The sequence below is a fragment of the Squalius cephalus genome (genome assembly GCF_949319135.1).
Source record: "Squalius cephalus genome assembly, chromosome: 17".
Classification (NCBI taxonomy): Eukaryota; Metazoa; Chordata; class Actinopteri; order Cypriniformes; family Leuciscidae; genus Squalius; species Squalius cephalus.
In genome coordinates this window covers 11,323,547-11,347,444 of record NC_137138.1, presented here as the reverse complement: position 1 = coordinate 11,347,444, position 23,898 = coordinate 11,323,547, and the positions used below count along the sequence as shown (strand labels likewise).

The window sequence follows — 23,898 nt, the reverse complement described above, 5'->3', positions numbered from 1 at the left end:
GGGGATTATAATGTCTAAAAGTGAGTGCGCGTGCTCGTGAGCGGGCGCAGAGTTTACACTTATGACATGGCCAGTGTTTGGGAGCTTTAGAGGGTCTGTGACCCAAGGTAACTGACTGGCAGAGCGAACAGCGGGTAGGTGTGAGCACAAGGCTGTGGGCACATTTTCTACACTTAATACTCGAGCGGCTTGCGTCCGCTTCATGAGAGAGCGCTCTGTGCGCGTTACCATGGGGACCCTGTTTGTGTGAAGCAGTGAGCACATGGGAGTGGGCACATTTTCTACACTTATAATACTCTCGGCCTGAGCCGTTGTTGCCCGGGGTAACCGAGTGACAGAGCGAGTTACGGGTAGATGTGAGCACAGAGTTGTGGGCACATTTACTACACTTAGTACTCGAGCGGTGTGTGACCGCTTTATGAGAGAGCGCTCTGAGCGCGTTACCATGGGGACCGTGTTTGTGTGAAGCAGTGAGCACGTGGGAGTGGGCACATTTTCTGCACTTACAACACCTTCGGCCGGAGCCGGAAAACCCGAATTTACACTCTTTCTGAGATTTATTTGGGCCGCCGTAAAAACGGCGTTTGTGTGCAGGCGAGCGAGTGGTATTACTGGCTCGTTGGCTGCGGTGTAAGCTGCTGCAGTAGCCTGTACTGAGGGGACTGACAGAGCTGGGCGTTTTGATGGCGGTCCGGCCGCAGCGGGACTCAGCCATCTTTTCCTCCCTGCGGGTGCTAGGAGGACTTCGCGGGCTCAGACTTCAGCGTTATCTTGGGACGCGGACCCCGGGGGGGCGGCGGTCTGTGACGGCTGGTTGAGCGCGACCTAGGGCGGCCGCCCTGGCGTCGCTGCGAAGCAGTTGGTGGCCGAGACGAGCGCTGTGTGGAGCTGCGCGCAGGAGGCTGAGCTTGAGAGCGGCCTGCGGCTGGGCTCGAGCGGCGGGGCAGGAAGAGATTCATAGCCTGCGACGCCTTCTGTACTTCAGAGAAGCGGTCCACAATCCCGCTGACCGCAGGGCCGAAGAGGCCAGTGGGCGAGAGCGGGGCGTTGAGGAAAACAGCGCGTTCTGACTCACTCATATCCGCCAGCGTCAACCATAAGTGTCTGTCGATGACGGTGAGCGCGGCCATGGATCTGCCGATGGCTTGTGCAGCGGTTTTGGTAGCGCGGAGCGAAAGGTCCGTCGCGCTGCGCAGATCTGTTAAGGCTGTGTGATCCGAGCCCTTCTCGTCCAATTCACGGAGGAGGTCGGCTTGCAGGATCTGGAGAACAGCCATCGAGTGCAGGGCGGAAGCAGCTTGGCCGGAGGCGGCGAATGCGCGGCCGGCGAGAGCTGATGTGGTCCTGCAGGCTTTGGACGGCAGGGCAGACTTTGAGCGCCATCTAGCAGACGGCGGGCAAAGGTGCGTTGCCACCGCTTCCTCAACGGAAGGGATGCCGGTATATCCTTTCTCGGCGGCCCCGTCCACCTGGGAGAGGGCCGAGGAGACAGATGAGCGGAGTCTAGCGGAGAAGGGCGCGTTCCACGACTTCGATAGCTCCGCATGGAGCTCGGGCAGGAAGGGTGCTGACCTAGAGGCTGGCGCTTGGCGGCGGCTAGGCAGAAAACACCCGTCGAGTCGGTTCGGCGCGGGCTCCTTGGGTGGGGACCAGTCCAATCCCAGTCGGTCGACCGCTTTGGTGAGGAGGCGGATAAGCTCCGCGTCAACACTGGAGCGGGACCTGCCAGACTCTGGAGTCGAGGAGGCGGAGCGGTGAGAGCCCGACCATTCCTCGCTGTCCGAAGCAAGCAGAGAGCAGCTGTCAGCGGCGTCATCTGCTTCATCCCCAAAGGCGACGGCAGTGCAGGCAGTGGCCGGCCGCTGCGCGTCGGTGAAGGGTGGGGGAGAAGGAGAGAGCGAGGCTCGCGGGAGGGGCTCCGGCGAGCGCTCAGCTATAACCACCGGCTCGGGAGGCCTTTGAGAGCGGCGTTTCTTCTTTCGCGGCCCTGAAGAGGCAGCCGGGGAAGGTGGAGGATCATCAAACATGGCGAGTCGAGCCCGCAGGGTCGACATCGGCAAGTCCTCACACTGTTCGCAGCCGCCCGTGGAGAGGGCGCGGGCTGCGTGGTCGAGGCCCAGGCAGAGAGCGCAGACCACGTGGCGGTCTCCGTCGCTGAGCGAGGCTCTGCACGAGCCACAGGATGAGCGAGGCATTTGCAACAACGCCTCGCGCTCTTTTAGATGCAAAGTGTGTCGCGGGGCGAACACACACACACATACAACACAGAGCAGTAAAGGATATATTCGCCGGATAGCGAAGCAGGCAGGGAAGGCTGAAGGCGGCGAAGGCGGCCGGCGTCCTCAGGCTGAGATCCTCGGCGTGCTGGTCGCTTGATTCAACGGCGGCTTCCTCGGAGAGCAGCGATGCGAAGAGCTTCGCTGAAAAGACAGAAATCAGAGAAGCAGCCTCCGAGCCCTGTTTATATACGCTAAGCCACACCCCCCTTTTCGCGGGCTGTGACGCAGTAAGCGCGCCAAGCGCGCTCATTGGTCGTGACGTCACGCCAAGGGCTCAGCGGTAGGCTGCTGCAGTTGCCGCAGGGCAGCCAATGGGCACGCTAGTAGCTCGCCCTAGGTCTGCAGGCTGCCGCACTGCGTTGACAAGATTATAAAAATTAAGGATAATTTTTGGCTTCAGTATCTCGAGAAAGAAAGGCTTTCCCGTAGCGTAGCAACTACGCAATACGAGAGAACCTCTCGTAAGAGAACTTCAGTCTCTGCATAGCACCAAAGCTCATGTGATTGCCGCCAGCTCGCCATGCAGTATAGTTGTGCCATGTACTGTACCAGCTGCTTTGACACGATTATCTGGTTATCTGACTCGCAACTTGTGCAATGCCTCACAAACTCCGAGTGAGTGAGTGTGAGGAGTGTCCGAACTCCTTCCTTAAGTGAAATTGTTTAAACTATGAAGATCATTCATTATTTGGTTGAGTAGCAAAAATTTTAATAAGATTAATTATTGAAATTATACTTAACTATTATAATTCCAAATTTAAATTGTATTTAAATAAGGTAATTTTGATCAAACTCTTCTGTGTACTAATTCAAATTTTTACTATTTTAATTTTTTTATTTTAATCTGCTATGAGTGATAATAGCCGTAGTTTCAAAGCACACTTTCCACACTAGCTCTAATAACTTGTAATTGAAGAAGTTTGTCTTTTATCGGAGTTGGTTTATGTGCCCTATTATCCACTCTGTTGCACATCCATGTGGCAGTCGTACGGCTTGCAGACATGATGTGTCCTAGAGGAATGTTCTCCTTGGCGAAGTCCATGCTCTCCCAAACACAGCCACAGGAAGTACTGTAGGCCCGAGCCTATGGAAAATGCTTGACTGATGAGAATGTATCACTCACAGCCCTTGCAGAAAGTATTCAGACTGTATGCATTGTGTGACCCCCAAATCAATCTTACCCGTCATAAACACAGCTTTGATCACAAGCCTTGTTTTGAAACACGGACACCACGGTTCCCCTCAGGATATGGCGATAGTTTACGAGTACACAAGTTTCAAGTAAGAACGATTTCAGGCATCTGGTTTATGTTTTTTTTTTTTTTTTGCGTGTGTTGTCATTTCTGTGTCGTCTGAAACGGAGGGAAAATGCATCAGTCATTTTGCTATTGAGAACTTGGGTAAGAATCGTTAAACTTTAACCTTTCCTAAAATCGCAGAGTGTATCCTTTCTCTAGTTCCCTTTGTTTCGCTCTTCTCCTCCTTCTTGTCTTACTTTCTTTTCTTGAGTTTTTTGGATAAATGATACCATGTTGCCGTAATGCTTCACAAGCAAATTTCTCCAACCAACTCTCTATAGATTATAATCTAAATAAGTGGAATATCCTTGGGTTGTTGGGATGACAGCATCTCAACATCTGGACTGAAGTCATCTGAGCTTTGATGTGAGTGTGATGTCATATCCTCAGTATTTATGGATCTTTTTGTTATTCTAAAGCAGGTCTTAACCTGAAAATCACTTCTTTTGTTTTCAGACTTTCAGCCTGCAGGCTCGGTTTGTTGATATATCATTGTAAGGACAAGAAGTGAGCCAAATTCTCTCAGAATATCAGTGAAAGTTTCCATTGGATATCTTGCTGATATTGTTGGCTAGTGGTTCAGAAACAATCATAGAAAGGTTTTGAAAGGTGGATTTTAGTCTGTGTCACCAGATAGGGGTTTGCATATCTTGTTTCCAACGTAAATCTGTGTGACCAATACAGCTTGACTAATTTCCATGAATAATGTGACAACCACTGTGGAATTGACTGGAGTGCAGCATAGAATCTAGCTGTCCATTTAGAACTGTTATATTTGAGCTGGAAGAGTATGAGAAAATGTAATTAAGGAATTGCTGAAATTTCTAAAATCAAAAAGTCTGGGGAAGTTTGGAGCATGTTCACTTTGCAGTGTGTTTACTATGTGACTGGGGGTGAGTAAGGGAAGAGGGGGATGTGTAATCCTGTTGGAGCAATTACATGTTCCTGGAAAAAGGCTTGCAGTCTTGGTGCAGTGCTCGTTACACAGTGTGTAAATCTGCTGTGGTCAGTGTGCATGTTCAGTCATCAGAATCCTCGCTTAACCTGTTGACTCACTCTTCTCCTTGTGTTGTTCTCCTTGTCTTCTCTGCAGTGTTGGCAGAGGCAGTCTTGATGTCAGTGTCATCATGTATAATTTTGCATGCTCTAACACTCACTTAGGTAATCTTTAAAAACACTAATAACTGAATAATAATAATAAAGTAATTATTTTTCAGATCTAAAAATGAATATCCATTTTTCATACTATACGTTCAATAGTGTTAGTATTTTATTCTTTTGAAAGAAATCAATATGTCCTTGCTGAATATAAGTATTAAATTGATCAAAAGTGACAGTGAAGACATTTATATTGTTATAAAAGATTTATATTTCAAATAAATGCAGTTCTTTTGAACTTTCTGTTCATCAAAGAATCCTGAAAAAAAATGTATCATGGTTTTCATGTTATTTTGTTATTGATAATAACAAGAAATGTTTCATGAGCACCAGTTCAGCCTATTAGAATGATTTCTTAATGATCATGTGACACTGAAGACTGGAGTAACGGCTTAAAATGTATTAAAATAGTAAACAGTTTGTTGTCAATTGTAACAATATTTCACGTTATTATTGTTTTTACTGTATTTTTCATCAAATAAATGCAGCCTTGGTGAGCATAAGATTTTCTCAACAACATCGAAAAATCTTACAGACCTCAAACTTTTGAACGGTAGTATAAATGTATAAATTAATATTTTCTATTTATTGTTTATCAGCTATAACACATATAGTATGCAGTACAGTCTGAGTATTCTGTGTGGAATACTGTATCCCACAATGCACTGCTCATCTTGATCTTTCATTTCAAGAGTGACAATCACCAATAGTAAAGTGCCTCTATAATGCTTTTTCAAATATTACCTTTTATGCAGTGTGTAATATAGCTGGCTGTTTCTGAAGGTAAAATGTCTGCAAAGTTTTAAAGATCAAAGTGCACAACAAATACAGTTTTTGTCTCCTAAAAGAAAGAATCAATTCTGAACTGCTGAAACGAGTAACACATTTGCATAATGCCAGCCTATGGTTTTCATTGGCTGCGTGTGAACGACAGCTACTGTGACCCGCCCGAGAAAATGAAAGTGTTTTTTTGACCTTGGATGCATGTAAACGTATTGTAGGAGACTCCAAAACAAAATTTGGGGCACTTTAACTACAATCTCTTTTACCCAAAATTGGCTAAAACATATCTGTTTTATATTGTTTTATATTTATATATAACAATTTAACCCATCCATGTTAAGTGGGTGTTTAAATTTAATTCTAGGCCTTCACTTTCACTTTCAACTTTGTCTTGTAAATGAAGATTTGCATTCCAATAGAAAGTCTGTGTTGATGGATCAGTTCTCTCAGAGTCAGCTGGCTTCCCTGCCAGGTGTGTTTCAGACCTGCTCATTGCGAGCTGTGCTTTCTGAGTCACTTACTCTCATTTGATTAAATTCAGCATTCGGCAAGATTTATTTGTCTCATTTTGTACAATACTACACACTAAAACACAAGCCTGCAACCTGGAGGCATGAGATATTCACACACACATAAACACGAGCAAGCACACAGTATACTCTGTAAATTAAGACCTTCAGCGCCCGCAGGAAACGAGCATGTTAAAGAGGGAACACAATGGTGGGCACTATGGGGTATGACTGCTCCATTTAAGACCAGCTGACTTGTTATGACCCTCTAAACATTTAATGAAAGGACTGAACAGGTCTGTTTCTTTGTATGTTGAACTGATTTCCTGAGTGACTGCTCTCTCACACAGACTACCCTCAAAGTTGCTAAGACTTCAACAGAGCTAATGATTAATATTAGAAAAATGCACCTACACAACAGAGCCTTTTGTTTACAGGCTCGGTTCTCATACCTGCTGCGTTATCTAAAACAGATGTTTCTGGGATCCATTATGCAATTTAGGGTTAGACCTAGTCACCCTGTGACTTCCTCACCCTCCCACAGTATGTTTCAGCAAAAATGCTGAAGTTTTGTTGAAAATGTGCTTAAATGGACCTAACATTTTTTTTCCATTTACTTTTAATTATTTGTCAGAAGCTGTAGACCTTCTTGATCATCTATGGCAGGTGGCTAATCACAGCAACGCATCAGTAACGCATGAAGATCGAAGATGTCCAGTCCTGCATGTAGGCCAGTACTCCACCCTCTCTGTACCACTACAGCAGGTGTTTGGACACAGGTACGTACACTCACCAGCCACTGACATTAAAAAAAGCATTTTTATTTTGTTCTTCAGTTAAGACACTCCAAACTTGGTGTGTACATGCGTTATGATTGAAACATGTACATATACAATATAACAATTTTGGGTCTTTGCTAGAATATCTACTTGGGTTTTTCTTTTTTAACTTTATATATGATATTCTTTCTTAAAACTAGTGTAATCATGTAATATCAAGTTTTCTCTTTTATTTCTTTCTCAGGTTTGGTGATGAGTTCAGTTTGCTGTTGCGTCTGCGTAGCTCCCAGTCTGAAGACCGCAGTGTGCTGACCTTCCTCTGTCCAGACGGACACATTCTCCTGCAGATCCGCATCAGTGCCTACACCTTCACCTTCATCAGCACCCAACAACGACACTACGAGTGAGTCTTCACTTCAGTGGCGGACAGGGAGTGTTTAGGAAACCTGTTTTAAAAATTGCACACTTTAATTTTATCTCTTGCATTTGCCATGTAGGAAATATCTAAGTCCCTAAGACATTTCAGAGAGTCCCTGATCTCTGTTCTTATTTTTTTATTAAGCAGTTAAATCATCTGATCTGAACAATTAATCACAGAAAAAAAAAATTCATGACAAGAACGCTTGGAAAGTAGACAAGACTATATAATTGCCAATGTTGAATCATTCTTAAATGAGGATTAACGGGCAACCATCTGAAAACTCAATTACTTGGTGGTCTTGATTATTTTGTGGTTCATACTTTGGTCCCAAAGCCATCATCTTGGCAGGAAAAAGATAATTAAAAAGGCACATCTCAGTGAATCCTCTTATGTAACCACAGTCTGTTTATTCTACTTCTCCTCTTTTTTTTTTCTGTTGCTTGCTTTTTAATGTCATTGACCTTCTTTGTTCCTCTTCCATGATGACAAAACCATTCTCATCATCTCCTCATCCTTCATGTCAGTAGAGTATTAGTTTTGGCTAATTGTTAATCTTAAACACAAGCACAGACCCCACCGTTTTGTGAAGCTCTGGGATATATTAAATCTAGATTTCTGTGACTTAAGCCAAGCCTTACAGTCGAGACGTATAAATGAGGCATGAGATTTAACTCGTGGCCTCTCAAAACTAATATTTGGACCTGTCGCCTAATTACCCACCTGCAGGACAAAATAAATGGAATGCATTTTACCTGTTTGTGCTTCTCATTCATCATAAGGTGACATAACAATGCCAAAATGTTCTTACTGTGTTCTCATATGGTTTTCTGTTTAGTTTAAACTTGCATATGCAAAAAAAAAAAAGTCATGTATCATTACACAGACAGGAAGTGTTGTGTCTCTGAATGTTTTGCCAGGAAATTTAATGGCTTCTACTTTTCTTGGGTTCTCCCAACTCTCCCTGTTCTCTGATACTTTAACATGCGATTTGTTTAGCCCACCTTGTCAAGAAAACTAAATAAAGTAGTTAGTTTTTCAAAACCTGTCCTGTCGTTCCCAGATTCCCCGTGGCAGTGCTGTCCGATGGAGGTTGGCACCGCGTGGCCATCAGCGTCTCCTCTGGCCGTTTGGCATTGTATGTGGATTGCTCAATGGTTGAGAGCGTGGACTGGGCCTATAAGGACGGTCTGGGAATATCCACTGATGGGCTGGTAATGGTGGGAGGAATCATTGAGGGGTTTGAGACCCCTTTTGAGGTCAGTTTTCAAACATAATTTTGTTTTGTGTGGTCGAAACATGCAAGGATGTAGTACCTACTATGTGTAGGATGAGAATATCCTTCATCTCACCAGCTGAGTACATGACACGTACTGTAAATACATCTCCAGAACGTTCCCAGTCGGCATTTAAACCCAAAGTCAGGTTTATGAAGGATGAGTGTCTCTCGTATAGGAGTTACTATACCCCAAGCCGAACATCTGCGTTTTTACTCATCCAAGATTCCAGATGGATTTGCCATTTTGTTGCTGACAAGCAGATTGAGACTTTGTATTTTTTATGTGCAACTATCTGTTACAATTTACCAGCACGATTTCTTACATAAATAATATCTGATGAAAAATTTGAACAAGTATGATTTGTTGGTTTTTTAAAAATGGCATGGCATAACATTTATTTTGCTGGCACTGCCAGCACTGTAGCACTCGTTTAATGAATGCTTTTATTAAATACAATTATTATAAACTTGAACCTTTACCTATAGTGCAAGTATCCTAGTCTTAAATCCGAAGTTCCCAATTCCATGCATGCATTGTTCATACTGAGTGCCATATTTATTTGCTGTTGAATATTGTGTACGGAGTAAAGGAGTCGTTTCTAGTACCCTAAGTGTGATTGTTGACATTAACATTTTGGTGTCTCCACTGTAAACAAGAAACTTATCTGCCATTTTAGATGCCAGTCTAATCTGTTTGGCATTAGCTGTAATTGAGCAAAGCAAAGTTAGCGACAGGAGATGCAAAATGTATTTAGCTGGAGTGTGTACATGGATTATAGATTATTACATTGCAGAACAAGAGGCCCATGTCAGGTTAAGGGGGGGGGGAAAGGCATTTTAGCAGATTTTTTTGGACTTTAAAATGGATTTACTGTACTGTATGTTATGTTGTATTCTGAAGAACATGCATTTTAATGGGGCTAGGACTCAGGAGTATAGTTTAGACAGCTGTGCACAAGTTAAATGCCCTTTTTTAGTTGGATTAGACAGGGAAAGTTAATACAGCATGAAGTCTAGTCTGAGTCTCAAAGAATTACATCATAGAGTCCAAACATCCCATTTACATACTTACGCACTGAACTCAGTCATAGGGTAACATGGTGAGAGTTAGCATTTTAGCAAATTTCTTGACTTCTAAGTCAACACCTCATGATCATCATATTATTTGACGTTAACAGATTGCTAGACTGTCATCTGAACAACATCTGTTGTGTTCATATCTGACATGAACTATTGCTGAATAATTGACAAATAATTTGCTCTTTTTTATGTAATGGTTGCTAATAAAAACTGTTAATAAGTGTGCATTCTTATGTGTTTGTGTGTCTAAGCATGCATGCATGCATTGAATGTATGTGCCTTGTGACCATATGGGTTGTATGTGTGAATCTGTATAGGTGTAATATTTTCATTTGCCTCGTTTCTTCAGGGTGATTTGATGCAGGTGGCATTTCTGATGGGAGAACCAGATGCAGCTCGAGATCAGTGTGCTGTTTTCCAGCCCCAGTGTGACGGAATCGGACACAAACCACCTCGCTCTCCTCGCATAGACACTGAAGAGGTGAGCGAGCCATACTGTACAGGGAATGTTATATAACCCGCCTTCCAAATGAGGCTAGTTTCTGCCTAGTGAGAGATACATTTGTGCCAAAATATCACAGTATTTGTAATTTTTTGCCACTGCAATTCATTTTCATTTTTATTTCTATTTCAATATTCATCTTTTCTGTCTTCCTCTCTATATTCCATCTTTTTTCTTTCTCTGTCCAGGAACTTTTGCTGTCCTCAAATGACCTGGAAGACTTATTAGTGTCAGCAAAGGACAATGACTCTATTCGTGCAAAACTGACGGTAAGTATCAATACTGTTATTTTTCATCTTTACTGTATGTAGAAAATTAGTTATCCCCAAAATGAAAATTCTATCATTTTACTCACCCTTATGTCATTCTAAACTCATATGACCTTCTGTGAAACACAAAAGAGGATGTATTGCACAATAACCAGAGTGATCTTTTCTATACCACAAACAAAAAGAAGAGGACTGTCACACTTCACACATGATGAAGAAGCATCATAAGTGTTTTATGCTTTTTTGTTATGTTACAAGTCTTTTGTAGCCATAGAATTTTTAGTCTTATCATACAGCTTCAGAACACAATGTAGGAATAGGAATAAAGCAGACAAGTCATATAAACCACATTTATGCTACATTTATGTTGTTTTTTGTTTATTTTGAGAGCTAAAAAAAAAAAAAAAAAAAAAACCGCCTCAGTTCCCATTATGACCGAGAGCACTTTGAACAATCTGCAGTATATCTTCTTGTGTGTTCCATGGAAGAAAGAAAAACGGCTTTGGAGCAATATGAGTGAATTTTGAAGACAGGATTTTGGGTGAAGGAACCTGTATCTGTCTAAACCAGCCTTTAAATTATCTAGCAAAAGATCAAACAACCTAAAAATACTATTTAATATGTTGATATTGGTATTCCCCTGCAGTTTTATAAATTATTTGGATGAGAAATTGCTCAGCCCTATCTGCATTGGCCACATCATGACTTGCTTTCTTGTAATTTAAACCTTATGCACATCTCGGCAAGAGTTGATTTCCATAGTTACCTCCATAGGGTTGTTTTTATTCACAAGAAGTGCTGAAGAGCATTTAGTTTTGTGAAGCATTTAGTTTTTGTGAATCATATTTTGATTGCATGTTTGATGTGTATATAACTGCTTGAAATTGTAGCCTAGAGCATTACATGTGAACCGTCAGTTTATATTTCCATTAATAATCGTATACCTTTTAAGAAGCTGTATTTACATAACATTCCTGTCAGACTGATAGTCATTTAATATTTTATGATCCTGCCAGTGGTTTTTATGTGTACAAAACCAAAAAAGACAGTCTTCTAACATTCTGTGAACCTGTAGTCACAAACCCAAACAGGCTTTCCAAATCTCCTCTGTCTTCTCTTAAGCCAAAGAAAGATGGTGTGGGGTGTAGTTGAGCTACAACAGCCAAGTCCATGTTTGGCTGCTGTGAGCTGTTTGGCCCATGGATTCATGGTCATTGTGGGCTTTGAATTAAGTTTAGAAATTGCAGATATGAATATTGATGGACTCCATATTCCTTCTGATTCAAAACCAAATGTTTCTTTCAGTGAGACCGTAGCATAGCATGTTTAAAACATCTATAGTGCCTCAATCAATCACCTGGACTCCATTATGTTATGTCATAAAGGTGGAGGATTTCAAAGACTAAAGAACACCAGATTTTTTTTTAAATAACCTGTTTTATTTCTCCAGTTCTCTCTTGTGGTGTAACCTCTTGACTATGAACTTTTTGTTGTGGTGTTTCGCTTTGATGCCTCTGCCGTTTTTGGTTTGCCAGTTTCCTGAATGGATTAATGGGAAACGTATGGTTTTCTTTGATCTCTTTAACCCAACAGGAGGTCAGGGGTTAAAGGTAATCACTAAATTATCTTGTCACTCATTTCCAATGTCACAGCTTTGAAGCCCAAGTCATAAATGTTTAGTTGGATATGTGTACGTACAGTATGCATATTTTTGGGTCAGATGAACATTGAGAGACTTGATATATTTTATGTATATGTCTATGTATGTGTGTATACCTTGTCCACTGACCATTACTTCTATATGATTGAGACCTCAAACCATTATTATTATTATTATTATTATTATTATTATTATTATTATTATTATTATTATTATGATTAAGGATTTTTGCAAATTTAAGGGATATAATAGAGGGAATACAACCCACTTCTAAATAAGCACTATGGCTCAAGGTCTGGAGCAGAGGCCCTGTCGAGAAATTAGGTTTTATGTGTAAATGTTATAGTACATGTTTGCTTGACCCATTGGGCGACGTGTTATTGCCAGGGTTTATAATGCATATGTGTTTGTGTCTGCCTGATTTGTTTTGGGTTGTTCTGTTCAGTCTACAGGGGCAGTGTGTTTGTTTAAAAGTGGTGTTAGCGTGTTTAGAAATAGAAATAGCCTTGTTATTTCTGTGGGTTTCGTTTGGCAGGGGTTGGCACAAGCCTGTAATAAATTTGCTCGGCACTAAAATTAGGTTTGAGTTGGACGGAGTACTCCTCTAGGGAAGTGTCAGAATTACTCAGACAGGCTGTAAAGGATTCAACAGCTCCAAACGTGCCTTTGAACTCACTCTGTCTGTGAGAATAAAGTAATAAATGTATGATCTGTGTTTAAAGGTTGTTTATTTGTTCATGGATAAAAGTGTGGACATGCATGAGACAGTGCCAGCTAGTATTGTGTTCGTTTACAAAGAACCTGAGCTGCTAATTTCCTCACCTCTTCTTCCTGATATCAGGGACTAAGGTCAAATGTTAGCTTGAGTGCATTTTGTCCATTCTGTCATCTGTCATTCTCTGCCCAAAGGGTTAATATGAATGGTTCTTGAGAAGGCCTGGATTTGAACAAAATGCTAATTTGTTATATCAGTTAGTTGAGTTGTTTAGACACTAAACAACCTTTCATTTTTATTTCTCAATTTGGTGATATACAGTACTACTCCTCAAAGGTTTGGAGTTAGAAAGATATTTTTTTATAGAAATAAATACTTTTAATTCAGCAAAAGTGCATTAAATATAGTCAAAAGTGACAGTAAAGACATTTATAATGTTTGAAAAAAAAACCATTACAGTCCTGTTCCCCATGTACATACTATGTACTTATAGGAATTGTAATAACTTGGTAATAACTATGTACTAACCCCGAATCTACCCCTAAACCTAACCTTAACCCATGTAGTTACCTTATATTACCCAGTACTTTCTTAGGTAAGTTCACTGTAAGTTTACATGAGTGCACGTACTGTTAAGTAACGTGCAACCAAAAATTCTATTTCAAATAAATGCTGTTCTTTTAAACATTCTTTTCATCAAAGATTCTGGAAAAAAAGTTTTTAATGGTCACCACAAAAATATTAAACAGCACAACTTTTCAGGTTTTCAACATTGATAATAATAAGTGTTTCTTGATTACCAAATCTTCATATTAGAATGATTTCTGAAGGAAATTTCAATGTGAATTTGAAGACTGGAGTCATTTCAACTTTGTCATCACAAGAATAAATTACATTTTAAAATATATTAAAAATAGAAAACATTTATTTGAAATTGTAGAATAGTAGAATATTGTAGTATCACAATATTTTTTTTACTGTATTTTTGATCAAATTAAGGCAGCCTTGGTATAAGAGACTTCTTGCAAAAACATTTATAAATATTACTGACCCCAGAATTTTTAACGGTGTTGTAGGTTCCTATTTTTCTGTCCTTCCAAGCCTCTTTCCTCACTTTTTGATTAGCAAAACTCTACAAAGATGTTTACACACACATACTGGCGCACATGCTGAGGTAAGGTGAGCTCATAGATCAGTTGCCAGGCAACCTTGGATAAAAAAAAAAAAAAATCTATTTAAGAGTTATGAGCCTATGAACATATGTCATCTTAGTAGTAATTGAAGCAATAAGTTGTTTTCTTGTCTCTTTTCTTTATGTAGTTTGCGCACGCCATTTCCATTTCTCAAGCTTAAAAAAATCCCTCTCAGCAGATTACATTAGATGCTACATCAAGAATGCACTGACACATTGAACTGAGAAGTGTCTCTTTCAGACATGTCCGATTAGATAAGGTAAGATCATTGGAGTGTATCTAGGATTTCACTCATGGGATGAAAAGTAATTTACTTCAAAATCTGAATAGCATAAATAAAGTTGTGACTGTATCAGGCTTTATCAATGCATACATGAGACAAAGTTGGTTTTAGAAAATAGAATTCTGTTAAAACTTTTTCATCCAAGAGATGTTAATTCATTTATTGTAAATACAAATTACATTTAAATTCTAAAAAGTTTTTACAAGCTGAGTCATGGGTTTTGGTCAAGACATCTGCTGAGAGTTAAATCCATAAAACGATTGATCTGTTTCCAGCTGTCAGTTGTTTAGTACAACAAATATGAATGTGTTTGTAATTAATTTAATATCTATTTATACATGTGCGAAAACTTGTTTCCCATTTGTATGTCACAATGACAATAAACAAGAGTAACAGCGCCATTATGCAACAGCCTGCCCTTTTAGAGCTCAGATGTGCAAACTGTTACATAAATTAAAGCATTTTTTCTCTTTTTGGTGTGAATGATGGTTAACTGAAAACTCCATAATTATATGTCATTGTGCAGGCGTCTATATCACGCCTGCTGTCCTCCTCACTGTGTCTCTATCCTCGGGCATTCACAGACCTCAACTCTACAGGCTGTAATGATCAGTTCTGGGACAGTAATTTAGTACCAGCCATCCCCAAACCCACAATAAATCACATGCAGTTAATGCAAAGTGGCTTTATCATGCAGAAATATTACTCTTCCTCATTCTTTCTTTCTAGATGGATGGATGGATGGATTGATGGATGGGTGGTTGGTTGGATGGGTGGATGGATGGATGGATGGATGGATGGGTGGATGGATGGATGGATGGATGGATGGATGGATGGATGGATGGATGGATGGATGGATGGATGGGTGAATAGATCATATACAGTATGCTGGATTGACAGATTTATAGGTGTCAGCATGGGTTGCAACAAGGATGAGTTGAGACAGGATCGAGGTGCAGCAGTATCTTTTAATAACAATAAAAAACACACAGGAGGAAGAGGAAAATGCAGTAGATGAAGCAAAACACAATATTACCAATGAGAATGGACAAAGAACAATTAAAACAGACTGTGCGATTTTGGCAGTCCTAAAAGATCATTACAAATCACACTGTACGACATGGATGTAATAAACTTGGGTACGACATGTAAGTAGAATGTTTGATGATGACACCTATTGAATCGTTGGCTATGACGCAAGTTAGCGTAGAAGAATAAAACATCTACAAATGCTGTTGTAAATATTTAAACGAAAATATTTAACCCCCATTTCAAATCAGGTTTATTGCCAAAATTTACAGACTTTCAGCTGTTTGCAATGAACAACTACTCCTATCTAATAATGACACATGTTTGGTGGAGTGCACTAATCCAATACTTTATGATGCTCCACTTTAATAAAAAAAAAATTATGGGTTTTAGTTTGTGTATAAATATTTGTTGAAAAATAAGTAATATGGGCGTAGTGCAGTAGTGGCCAAAAGTGATGTCTGGAGGGGATATTTGTTTTTTATGACCCTACAAGTTCAATTAAACGATCAAAATATGAGGAAAATATTTTATTTATTTGTTTTAATATTTTAAATATGAAGGAAAAACAAAACACTAAACTTGGTATTTATCTGACAAAATTATTTGGCAAACTACAGCTAAAGGTTTTATTTTACAGTGCAAAAAAAAAAAATGCATTGAAAAGCCCGTAGGAAAAGGCATACATTGAAAACAATATAATCAGTTATTAATATTTCGTTGATTCTCTCATGTGTTCATACTTTTTTGTATGACAGCCTGTCCAAAAACGATATCCGCACAATTAAATGTTTCAAGGCTGAACATCTCTTTTGGTCACTCCTGTAAATAGATACAAGTAGATACAGTAGATACTGTATAGAAAGATGGACAGACAGACATACTTGTCAAAACTTGTCAGGATTCTATAAATCAGAACTGACTGGAATTTTCTGGAAGCAATTATCTGCTATTTGGGAAGGACCCTTGTGACAGATCTCTGTGGATTGTCTCCATGAAGACTTCTTATTGCTTTCTGCTTTGTGGGTGAAGAGTGTGGATAGCCTCCTCTTTGATTTAGGGTTTTCTTTTTTATTCAGAGCACTGATAGTCACTTTTTCTCCTCTACTTGCACATAATTCACATCAGCAGAATATCAACAAGCTGTCAAGTTTGTCATTCCGTCTGACGATGCCAAAATGTGTCTGCATGTGGGCAGTGTATGAATTTCCCATTGGTCCATTTGTCCCTATTAGCAGAAAGTTATTGTATAAACCATATTGTTTCTGTCAGTTCATTCTGATCCACCTCAGCAAAGCATGTAAGTACTTGTATCTGGACACTACAAGCGTTATACACATAACCACTCACAAAGACAAGAGCACACGCTCGCACATACACAATTTGCCCTGAGGCCACACAGCCAAACAGGTGTCTCATTGTGTGAAGTAGATGATATGTGTGTGTCTGCATGTAATCTGTGTGAATGTGGGTGGATTGAGAGTTTGTGGGTGTGCTAGCGTGTTTTGCACATTATTGACTAGTCTTGACTGTGAGTTTCACACAATTTTTGTTGTTGGTGATGTATGTGTGAGTAAATGTGTATGTGCCACCATGAGGATCTGGATGTGTTTGCTAGGATGGTTTCTGTTGGATTTAATGAGATTGGGAGCGCAAGGTCAGAGAAATCACATTCCAAAGGTATGGCTTCATTCTGGAAACCTTTCCGAAATGTGTTTGTTTGGGAAAATTGTTCTTACAAATCATGTATGAACTAATGAAACGTGGGTTTGGTGTTGAGCGGTAATCCAACACTTTATGAAGCTCCACTTTGATTTAATTTTTTGTGGTTTTTAGTATGTGTATAAATAATTTGTTGAAAAAGTTGAAAAATAAGACATATGCCTGTAATCAAGTGTTAGTCCGTTTCTCCTGAAGGCTGACAGTGGTTTGGCTGCAGATGTGAGAGGTTACAGTGGTTTTGGTTTATATGAGGGAAATAGTTTTCACTGAGCTATAGTTCGACCCAGATTACCACAAATGCTGAGTTCATGTCCAGTGTCAGGGTGCAGATTTTGACTATAATTGACATTTATTGGTTTTGCAGCATTTTACAATATTGCAATTGATTTTTCGCACTTCTCTCATTTTTTTTTTGTTTTCTTCTTGTGCTGCTTATTATAGCTTACTGTATGATAACCACTGCTCTTTATAGGATTTGTATTAATAATATTTTATTATTATGCATAGAGCTAAATTGAATTCTCAGCCTGACATACTCTCGGTGGCAGGAAAACAACAGCTGTGGCAACAGTTTTATGACAAGACCAATATAACAATGGATGAGACTGAGAATGAATTCAGTTCTTCAGATGTAATTGGTGTTTTCTTACTTAATTTTCTTTTTGGGCCTAACCATCTTTTCTCCATATTAAATTTAGTTTCCATTGCCCACTTTCATCGGAAATGTGGGACATTGCTTAATGGGAAATATTTTATGGGGTGCTGTAGTTAAATCAGTCAAAATGCAAGATACAGCTGGTTTGACATTGCCCATAAATACCTGCGTTTCTGTGATAGATTTACAGATAGTCTTTCAAGTCTTCTTTCATGCTGACTTATGTGTGTGCGTGATTGTATGTACTAGACCCTTTTTTGTAGGCTTTTCCACTTATATATTTATTTACAGACCAAGGCATTAGATGTAAATTTGTAACTTTCAGAACTGAAGTATGATAATAGGCAAATTTCTTTTGGCCATATGCTTGCATTGGTTAGCTGGCATGTAGACGTGCATTTAAGTAATGTATCTGAAGCCTAAAGGCAAATCCCTTTTATTTATTAGGGAAACTCTTTACCTCTCCTACAGACTTGTCATCTGGCCCTTTTCACTGATCTGTCTAAACTGTGTTCAGTCAGGAAAGGTTTCTGTAACAGACCTTAAATAGCAGCAGGGTTGTACATCATGTGCACATCACAGCAGCAGCTCTGAGAACATTCATTCTTGAAGTGATCGTTGATCTGGATTATGTCACAATAGCTTTACACCTGTAGACAGATCTTTGCTTAATCTTGTCACAGCTTCTGTATTTCCCCCACTTGCCATGACAGTCAATGTGAGTTAGGGTTTCTTGTGTAAAAGTCACCACCACAATTCCGAGTTGTTGCTATATGGTTGCTAGGTGGCTCTATGTTATGCTGATCCCTAGATATGACTTGAATCCCTCCTTGCATGTCAAAGTTTTTTTTTTTTTTTTTTTTTTGCCCACTAGGAGAAAATCCCTTTAGTGACTTTGCTTTTTTCAGTGATTAAATTCAGCCTCTATTTCCAAACTTTGTGCAAGAGAAAAAAAACAGCAAAAAAGGACTCTGGTTATTAATTAAGGACAAAGCACTGTAGCAGTGAGGTTACAAGTGTGTTTTCATGGTGGTCCTAGTCACAGGAAGCCCCCTTGTGGCTCAATGCTGTTATAGCTAGAGCTGGAGAGGAAGTTGCTCTTTTCTGGGTGACTGGACACTTAATGTGAGTCAGTGTGTTCAGACCCTCTTTTGCAGGCTATTAGAGGGATATCAGACCAACAGCAGGAAGATAAGCTGGACGACGGCCCTTCGTAGCCAGGTGGAGATCAAGTGTCGGTTTATCAGGCTGTGGCCACAGAAAGAGCCATTGTTACTCATAGTATTAGACCATAGGGTCTGATTTAACCCACGTTTCCGTCGTATAAAGGCTCTTCCATCTCACCTTTACAGGCTACAGTAGAATGTCATCTTGCTGACTGACATATTATTCATTGAATATGTATGCATGTATGTATGTACAGGAATGTAAGCATGTATGTATGTATGTATGTATATAAATTTATGTTACATTTGACCCTATCAATCTGGCAACACAAAATAGCATGGTTATAACCGTGCAACATATAAATAGCTTCATATACAACCTTTCATGTCTCCCAACTCTCTTTTTGAGTTTCTCTTTTTTGTATACATTGCAGATGCCACCAAGAGAACTGAAGCACTCGTATTGTCCTACAAAAGTCACATTACTAAAACACTTGGCTTAGACTTCATGCAAATAAAGCAACTCAACAGAATCACAGCAGACTTTAAAGAGACACATGTTTCAATTTTGTATGTCATTTTGATGTACAGCAACAATCCCCTGCCTTTGACACCGTGATGTGGGTGTTTCATCGCAGAGAGAGGCTGTTTTTCATTTCCCTTTTCATCATTCAGAACCAAGACAGATCATATGGAATCCAGACCTTGATTCTGTTGTTTTTCTTTTTTTCTTTTTGTCTCTTTCTCCAAATCTCATTGACTCTGTCTCAAAATGTAGCGTGTGTGTGTGTAGCTGATTGCTACAAGATGCTTAATAGTTTAATTGACTGTTGTTTATCTTCCTGGAATTATTGCGTATTTACCTGAGCATCTGTTAACAGCAGCAACTTTACAACCGAATGTTAAAATGGATTACAGCTTTAATCAAATCACATAAACATTCTCATGGTAAATTAGACCTTATGAAGAAATGCAAGTGATTACATCTACATTAAACATGTTATACTAAAAATAAAGCTCCCAGATGAAATTGAATAGTAGCTTACACACAATTCTTGGCAAACATTAAGTCATTTCTTTATGTTGATAGGGTCTCCGTAGACGTGGGATTATACGTGGTGATGGTACTCTTCCCACTGGATCCAAACGTCCTGTCCTTGTGGGGCGAGGTGATGTGTTTGAGGTGGATGAGGATACAGACCTTGTTGACCAAAACATCTTGTCCAAAAATGGTGGTAAACCTTCCAAATCCTTCCCAACTGACACTACAGAAAGTCGTGACGGAAAACCAGAATCCACATCTAAACGTTTAGATGAAAACATCACCACTGACAAGCACAAACCTGGCAAACCTTCTCCAAAGAAACCAGTGGATACCTCAATTATCAACCTGGATGTTCAGGTACCCGAGAAACCTACCGGAAGTACTGTATCTAGTGGAGAAACCCACCTAGAAACCACCTCCAGTCCTGAGGATCGAGAATCCAACTTGTTAAAAGAGGATCTGGGGGCCACCACACAGGCTCCTGTTAGCACAACTTCTTGGGAAGGCATCTCAAAAGGCAGTGGAAGTACAGCATCCTGGACTCCAGATATCCCTGCAGGGTCTGGTTGGGGATCTGAGGAGCACCCAGGTACCGTTATACTCACAGGCAGGCATGGAGACCTTGTCCGTGGCTCTGATGGGAATATGTATCGCATCCAACGGGGACCCATGGGGCCAGTGGGGCCCCGAGGTGAGCCTGTGAGTATAAATTCAGTATATATCAGTGTTGTTGTTATAAACCATTAAATAGAATTTTTGCTAAATGAAATAAATTAAATTTAAGTTATTAAGCTAATTAGAAATAATAAAAATGACAAAATTACAAAAATTTAAATTAGAATGAGTACTTCTAATTTGAAAAATTAATGAAAAAACTGATTCAAAATATTAATAAATACTATCATAGTGTCTAAATAATACTAAATAACACTGGTATATATCTTGCAGAAATTGTTGGTCTGATGTCACATTCTGTTAACACTAAAGAATTATGTGAAACCTGTCTGTGTCTAAGAAGGAAATGGACACAATAGCTGAAATCAGTTAGCAGATGCGTCAGACAAGGCATGTGCAGGTTTTTACACAATAAATAGAATAGGAAACATCTGCCACAATCTGCAAAAGCAGGAGAACCAAGTCTGATGCAGAAAGCACAAGAGGGAAAAATTAAAGAAGGGACTTATTAGGACTTTGATTTTGTATATATGTATATTTCAGCTTTTCTCACTGGCCACCTTAGATTCATCCGGCTCTCTAAAATTGGCTGTAGGAGGAACAACCCATCTGCATCACCCAATCAAAATGCAAGGTTCACCTTGCTTTACAAGTGAACGGGCATAACTGGATTAAACCCAGAGATGGTGCCATCTGGAGGCTTCTGTCTGAGCTCCAGTGGCCCAGGCACTGTAAAAGGCCTCCATTAGTTCATGAAGGCTTGATTTATACCAGTTGGCTGAAAGCATTAAGGACACACTTCACTGCCTGAGAGGAACATGCAGTAGAGACCCCTCTTTTTCACGTCTTTATTACTATCATACCCTGCATTTCTGTGGGGGTCAAACTTTTAATTAAACTAAGCTTTTAGTTTATGAACCACTTCACTTGAGTTTAAAATATTGTACTGCAATGCAGTGTTGATATTGTTAGCTAAAACTATTAAAATGTAAATGTTAGATGAAAAACTAAAATTAGAATGTATTGGCAACTAGCTGAAATAAAATAAGGTTAAGTTGAAGAACTAAAATTAACAAATAAATAAATAAATAAATAAAGCAAAAAATAATAAAATGACAAAAGCATTACACAATTACTAAAACTTACACTAAAATGAGAACTGGAAATATAAGAATAAAAGCTAATTCCACATTTTAATAAATATTATAATAGTATATTACTTTTGGTCCTGTGACAATGGTCCAGTATTTTATTTATTTATTTATTTTTGAGGCTAGATCAATTTCTTTTAGTGTTCAGATAACAATAAACTCAAAAACGGTTTAGTGCCATTCTGTGATAATAGTTTGTACTCTATGTGAATGTTTTTGTTGCAAGAAACTTGCTAACCAGATGTCATCTTGCAGGAAGTCAGCTTTTAGACTGGCTTTGTGATGGTTAAAAGCTTAGGTTTAAGTTTAACAATGTGCTTTTATTACCCTGGTCAGAGTGCCACTAAAGTTAATGGATTTTATTAACTTGTCTGACCTCTGAACTCTGAATGTTTGTTTTTTGTTTGTTCAGATCAAGACAACTAGGAAAATTGTTTGTCAGTTTGTTATTGCTTATGTACTTATTTCCACTAGCTATAAACCTTTTATTTAAACAAGCTTGCTTGCCGTTAAAAATGAAAGCCACATGTTTTATTTTGTTCACACTTCGGCTTTGTATATTTACATATATTTCTTTCTTTCCTCCTCAGGGATGTCCTGGCAGTGTTGGCTTTCCAGGAGCCAAAGGTGATAAGGTATGATAATCAGAGTGGTTGCTAATGAGAAATGAGTCAAAGTCTTCAGGATGAATGAAGGCAAGCTGAGGTCAGAGTGCTTCACCACTGAAGTTCATGGAAAGTTCACGTACCTTTGGTCATGACCGGATGACCCTTCTTGTCCTTTTGTGACCTTTGTCACTTCAAAAGACTTCTTATATGTTCAGTCTCTCCAAACAGAAGTCCAAATGCCAAATATACATATTTCTTTAAAATCACATATAAATACATTTCTTTCAATTTCATTCTTTTTCTTTTTCTTCATTCACTTTATAGTAAGAAATGTAACATTTAAAGTTTAAAAATCTCCCATCCCATTGATGGAAAAAGATACGTTTATCAAACTTTAACACTACGTACACTACTATTCATAAGTTTGGGTTCTGTAAGAAGTCATGTATGCCCATCAAGGCTGCATTTACAGTAATATTACTGCAAATAAAGTAAAAAAATCTGTAATATTGTAAAGTATTTATAACTGTTTTCTATTTTAATATATTTTAAACATTCCCATTATTGCAAATCTGAATTTACAGCAGCCATTATTACTCTAGTCTTTAGTGTCACATGACCCTTTTAAATCATGCTGATTTGGTGCTGAAGTAACATTACTTCTTATTATCAATGTTGAAAAAAGTTGCTTAAAGGGAAGGGATGCTTAATGCCCTTTTCACAATGTAAAATAAGTCTCTGATGTCCCCAGAGTGTGTATGTGAAGTTTTAGCTCAAAATACCCCACATATATTTTTATATAGCAAGTTAAAGTTGAGGGTGAGCAAAAACGCACAGTTTTTGTGTCTGTCCCTTTAAATGCAAATGAGCTGCTGCACCCGGCACAGAGGGCTGAGCTTCAAGAGCTCCTGTCCTTTTACCTCACACAAACATGCACTGAAAATTTCTAAAACTCTTAGCCTTTTATGTTCAAACCGGAGTTAGAAAGATGGAGAGACTAAAGAAGAAGTGACAACATGTAGACAACATTTCTGAATGGTTAGTTGATGAATTTATGTAGCTGATGTGTAGTTATCTTCTAGTCATTGATTATCATATTTTGTCATGATAATCTATAAATCGTGTTCTGGGGGCGGGGTTTATGTAAATTTTAGGGTTCATGTTGTCACTAACCCGGGAGGAATGTTGTGTAGTCCCTTCCAGCCGTTTGTTGTAGTCCTTAAAAAGCGATTTCTTTAAAAGAATATATCTCCCTTTGCTTTGAACGCTGAGCGTCGTAACTTTGCAGATGTTGCTTATGCTCAAACAGCAACATTAAACACTAACTAAAGTTAGAAAAGTGAATTCATAATCAACCACACCTTTCATATTTTTGTGGACATCATGATCCTTTTTTTCAGGATTCTTTTAATGTTTATGAGAAATAGAAATCGTATGTAACATTATAAGTGTCTTTACCATTACTTTTGATCAGCTTTATGCATCCTGAATAAAAATATTAATTTCTTTAAAAATAAAAAATCTTATCGACCTCTTATTGACCCTAAACTTTTGCCCCCAATTTCACAGACAAGGCTTAAGCCTTTAAAATGCACTGACATATCTTAATCATCATATTATGTCAGTGCCATTTTTTTGTCTC

At 39.3% G+C, this 23,898-nt stretch overlaps 1 protein-coding gene across 1 annotated transcript in view; it reads left to right on the top strand.

The window, feature by feature from the left end:
• The window catches only part of LOC307174432 (uncharacterized protein), a 64,997-nt gene that overhangs the window by 19,202 nt on the left and 21,897 nt on the right, over positions 1–23,898 (top strand). The window contains exons 2-8 of the mRNA XM_079898236.1: positions 6,662–6,806; positions 7,051–7,209; positions 8,288–8,483; positions 9,933–10,064; positions 10,274–10,354; positions 19,868–20,521; positions 22,239–22,283. Of these exons, the coding sequence (XP_079754362.1) occupies positions 6,662–6,806; positions 7,051–7,209; positions 8,288–8,483; positions 9,933–10,064; positions 10,274–10,354; positions 19,868–20,521; positions 22,239–22,283 (1,412 nt within the window). The remainder of the gene's footprint in view (positions 1–6,661; positions 6,807–7,050; positions 7,210–8,287; positions 8,484–9,932; positions 10,065–10,273; positions 10,355–19,867; positions 20,522–22,238; positions 22,284–23,898) is intronic.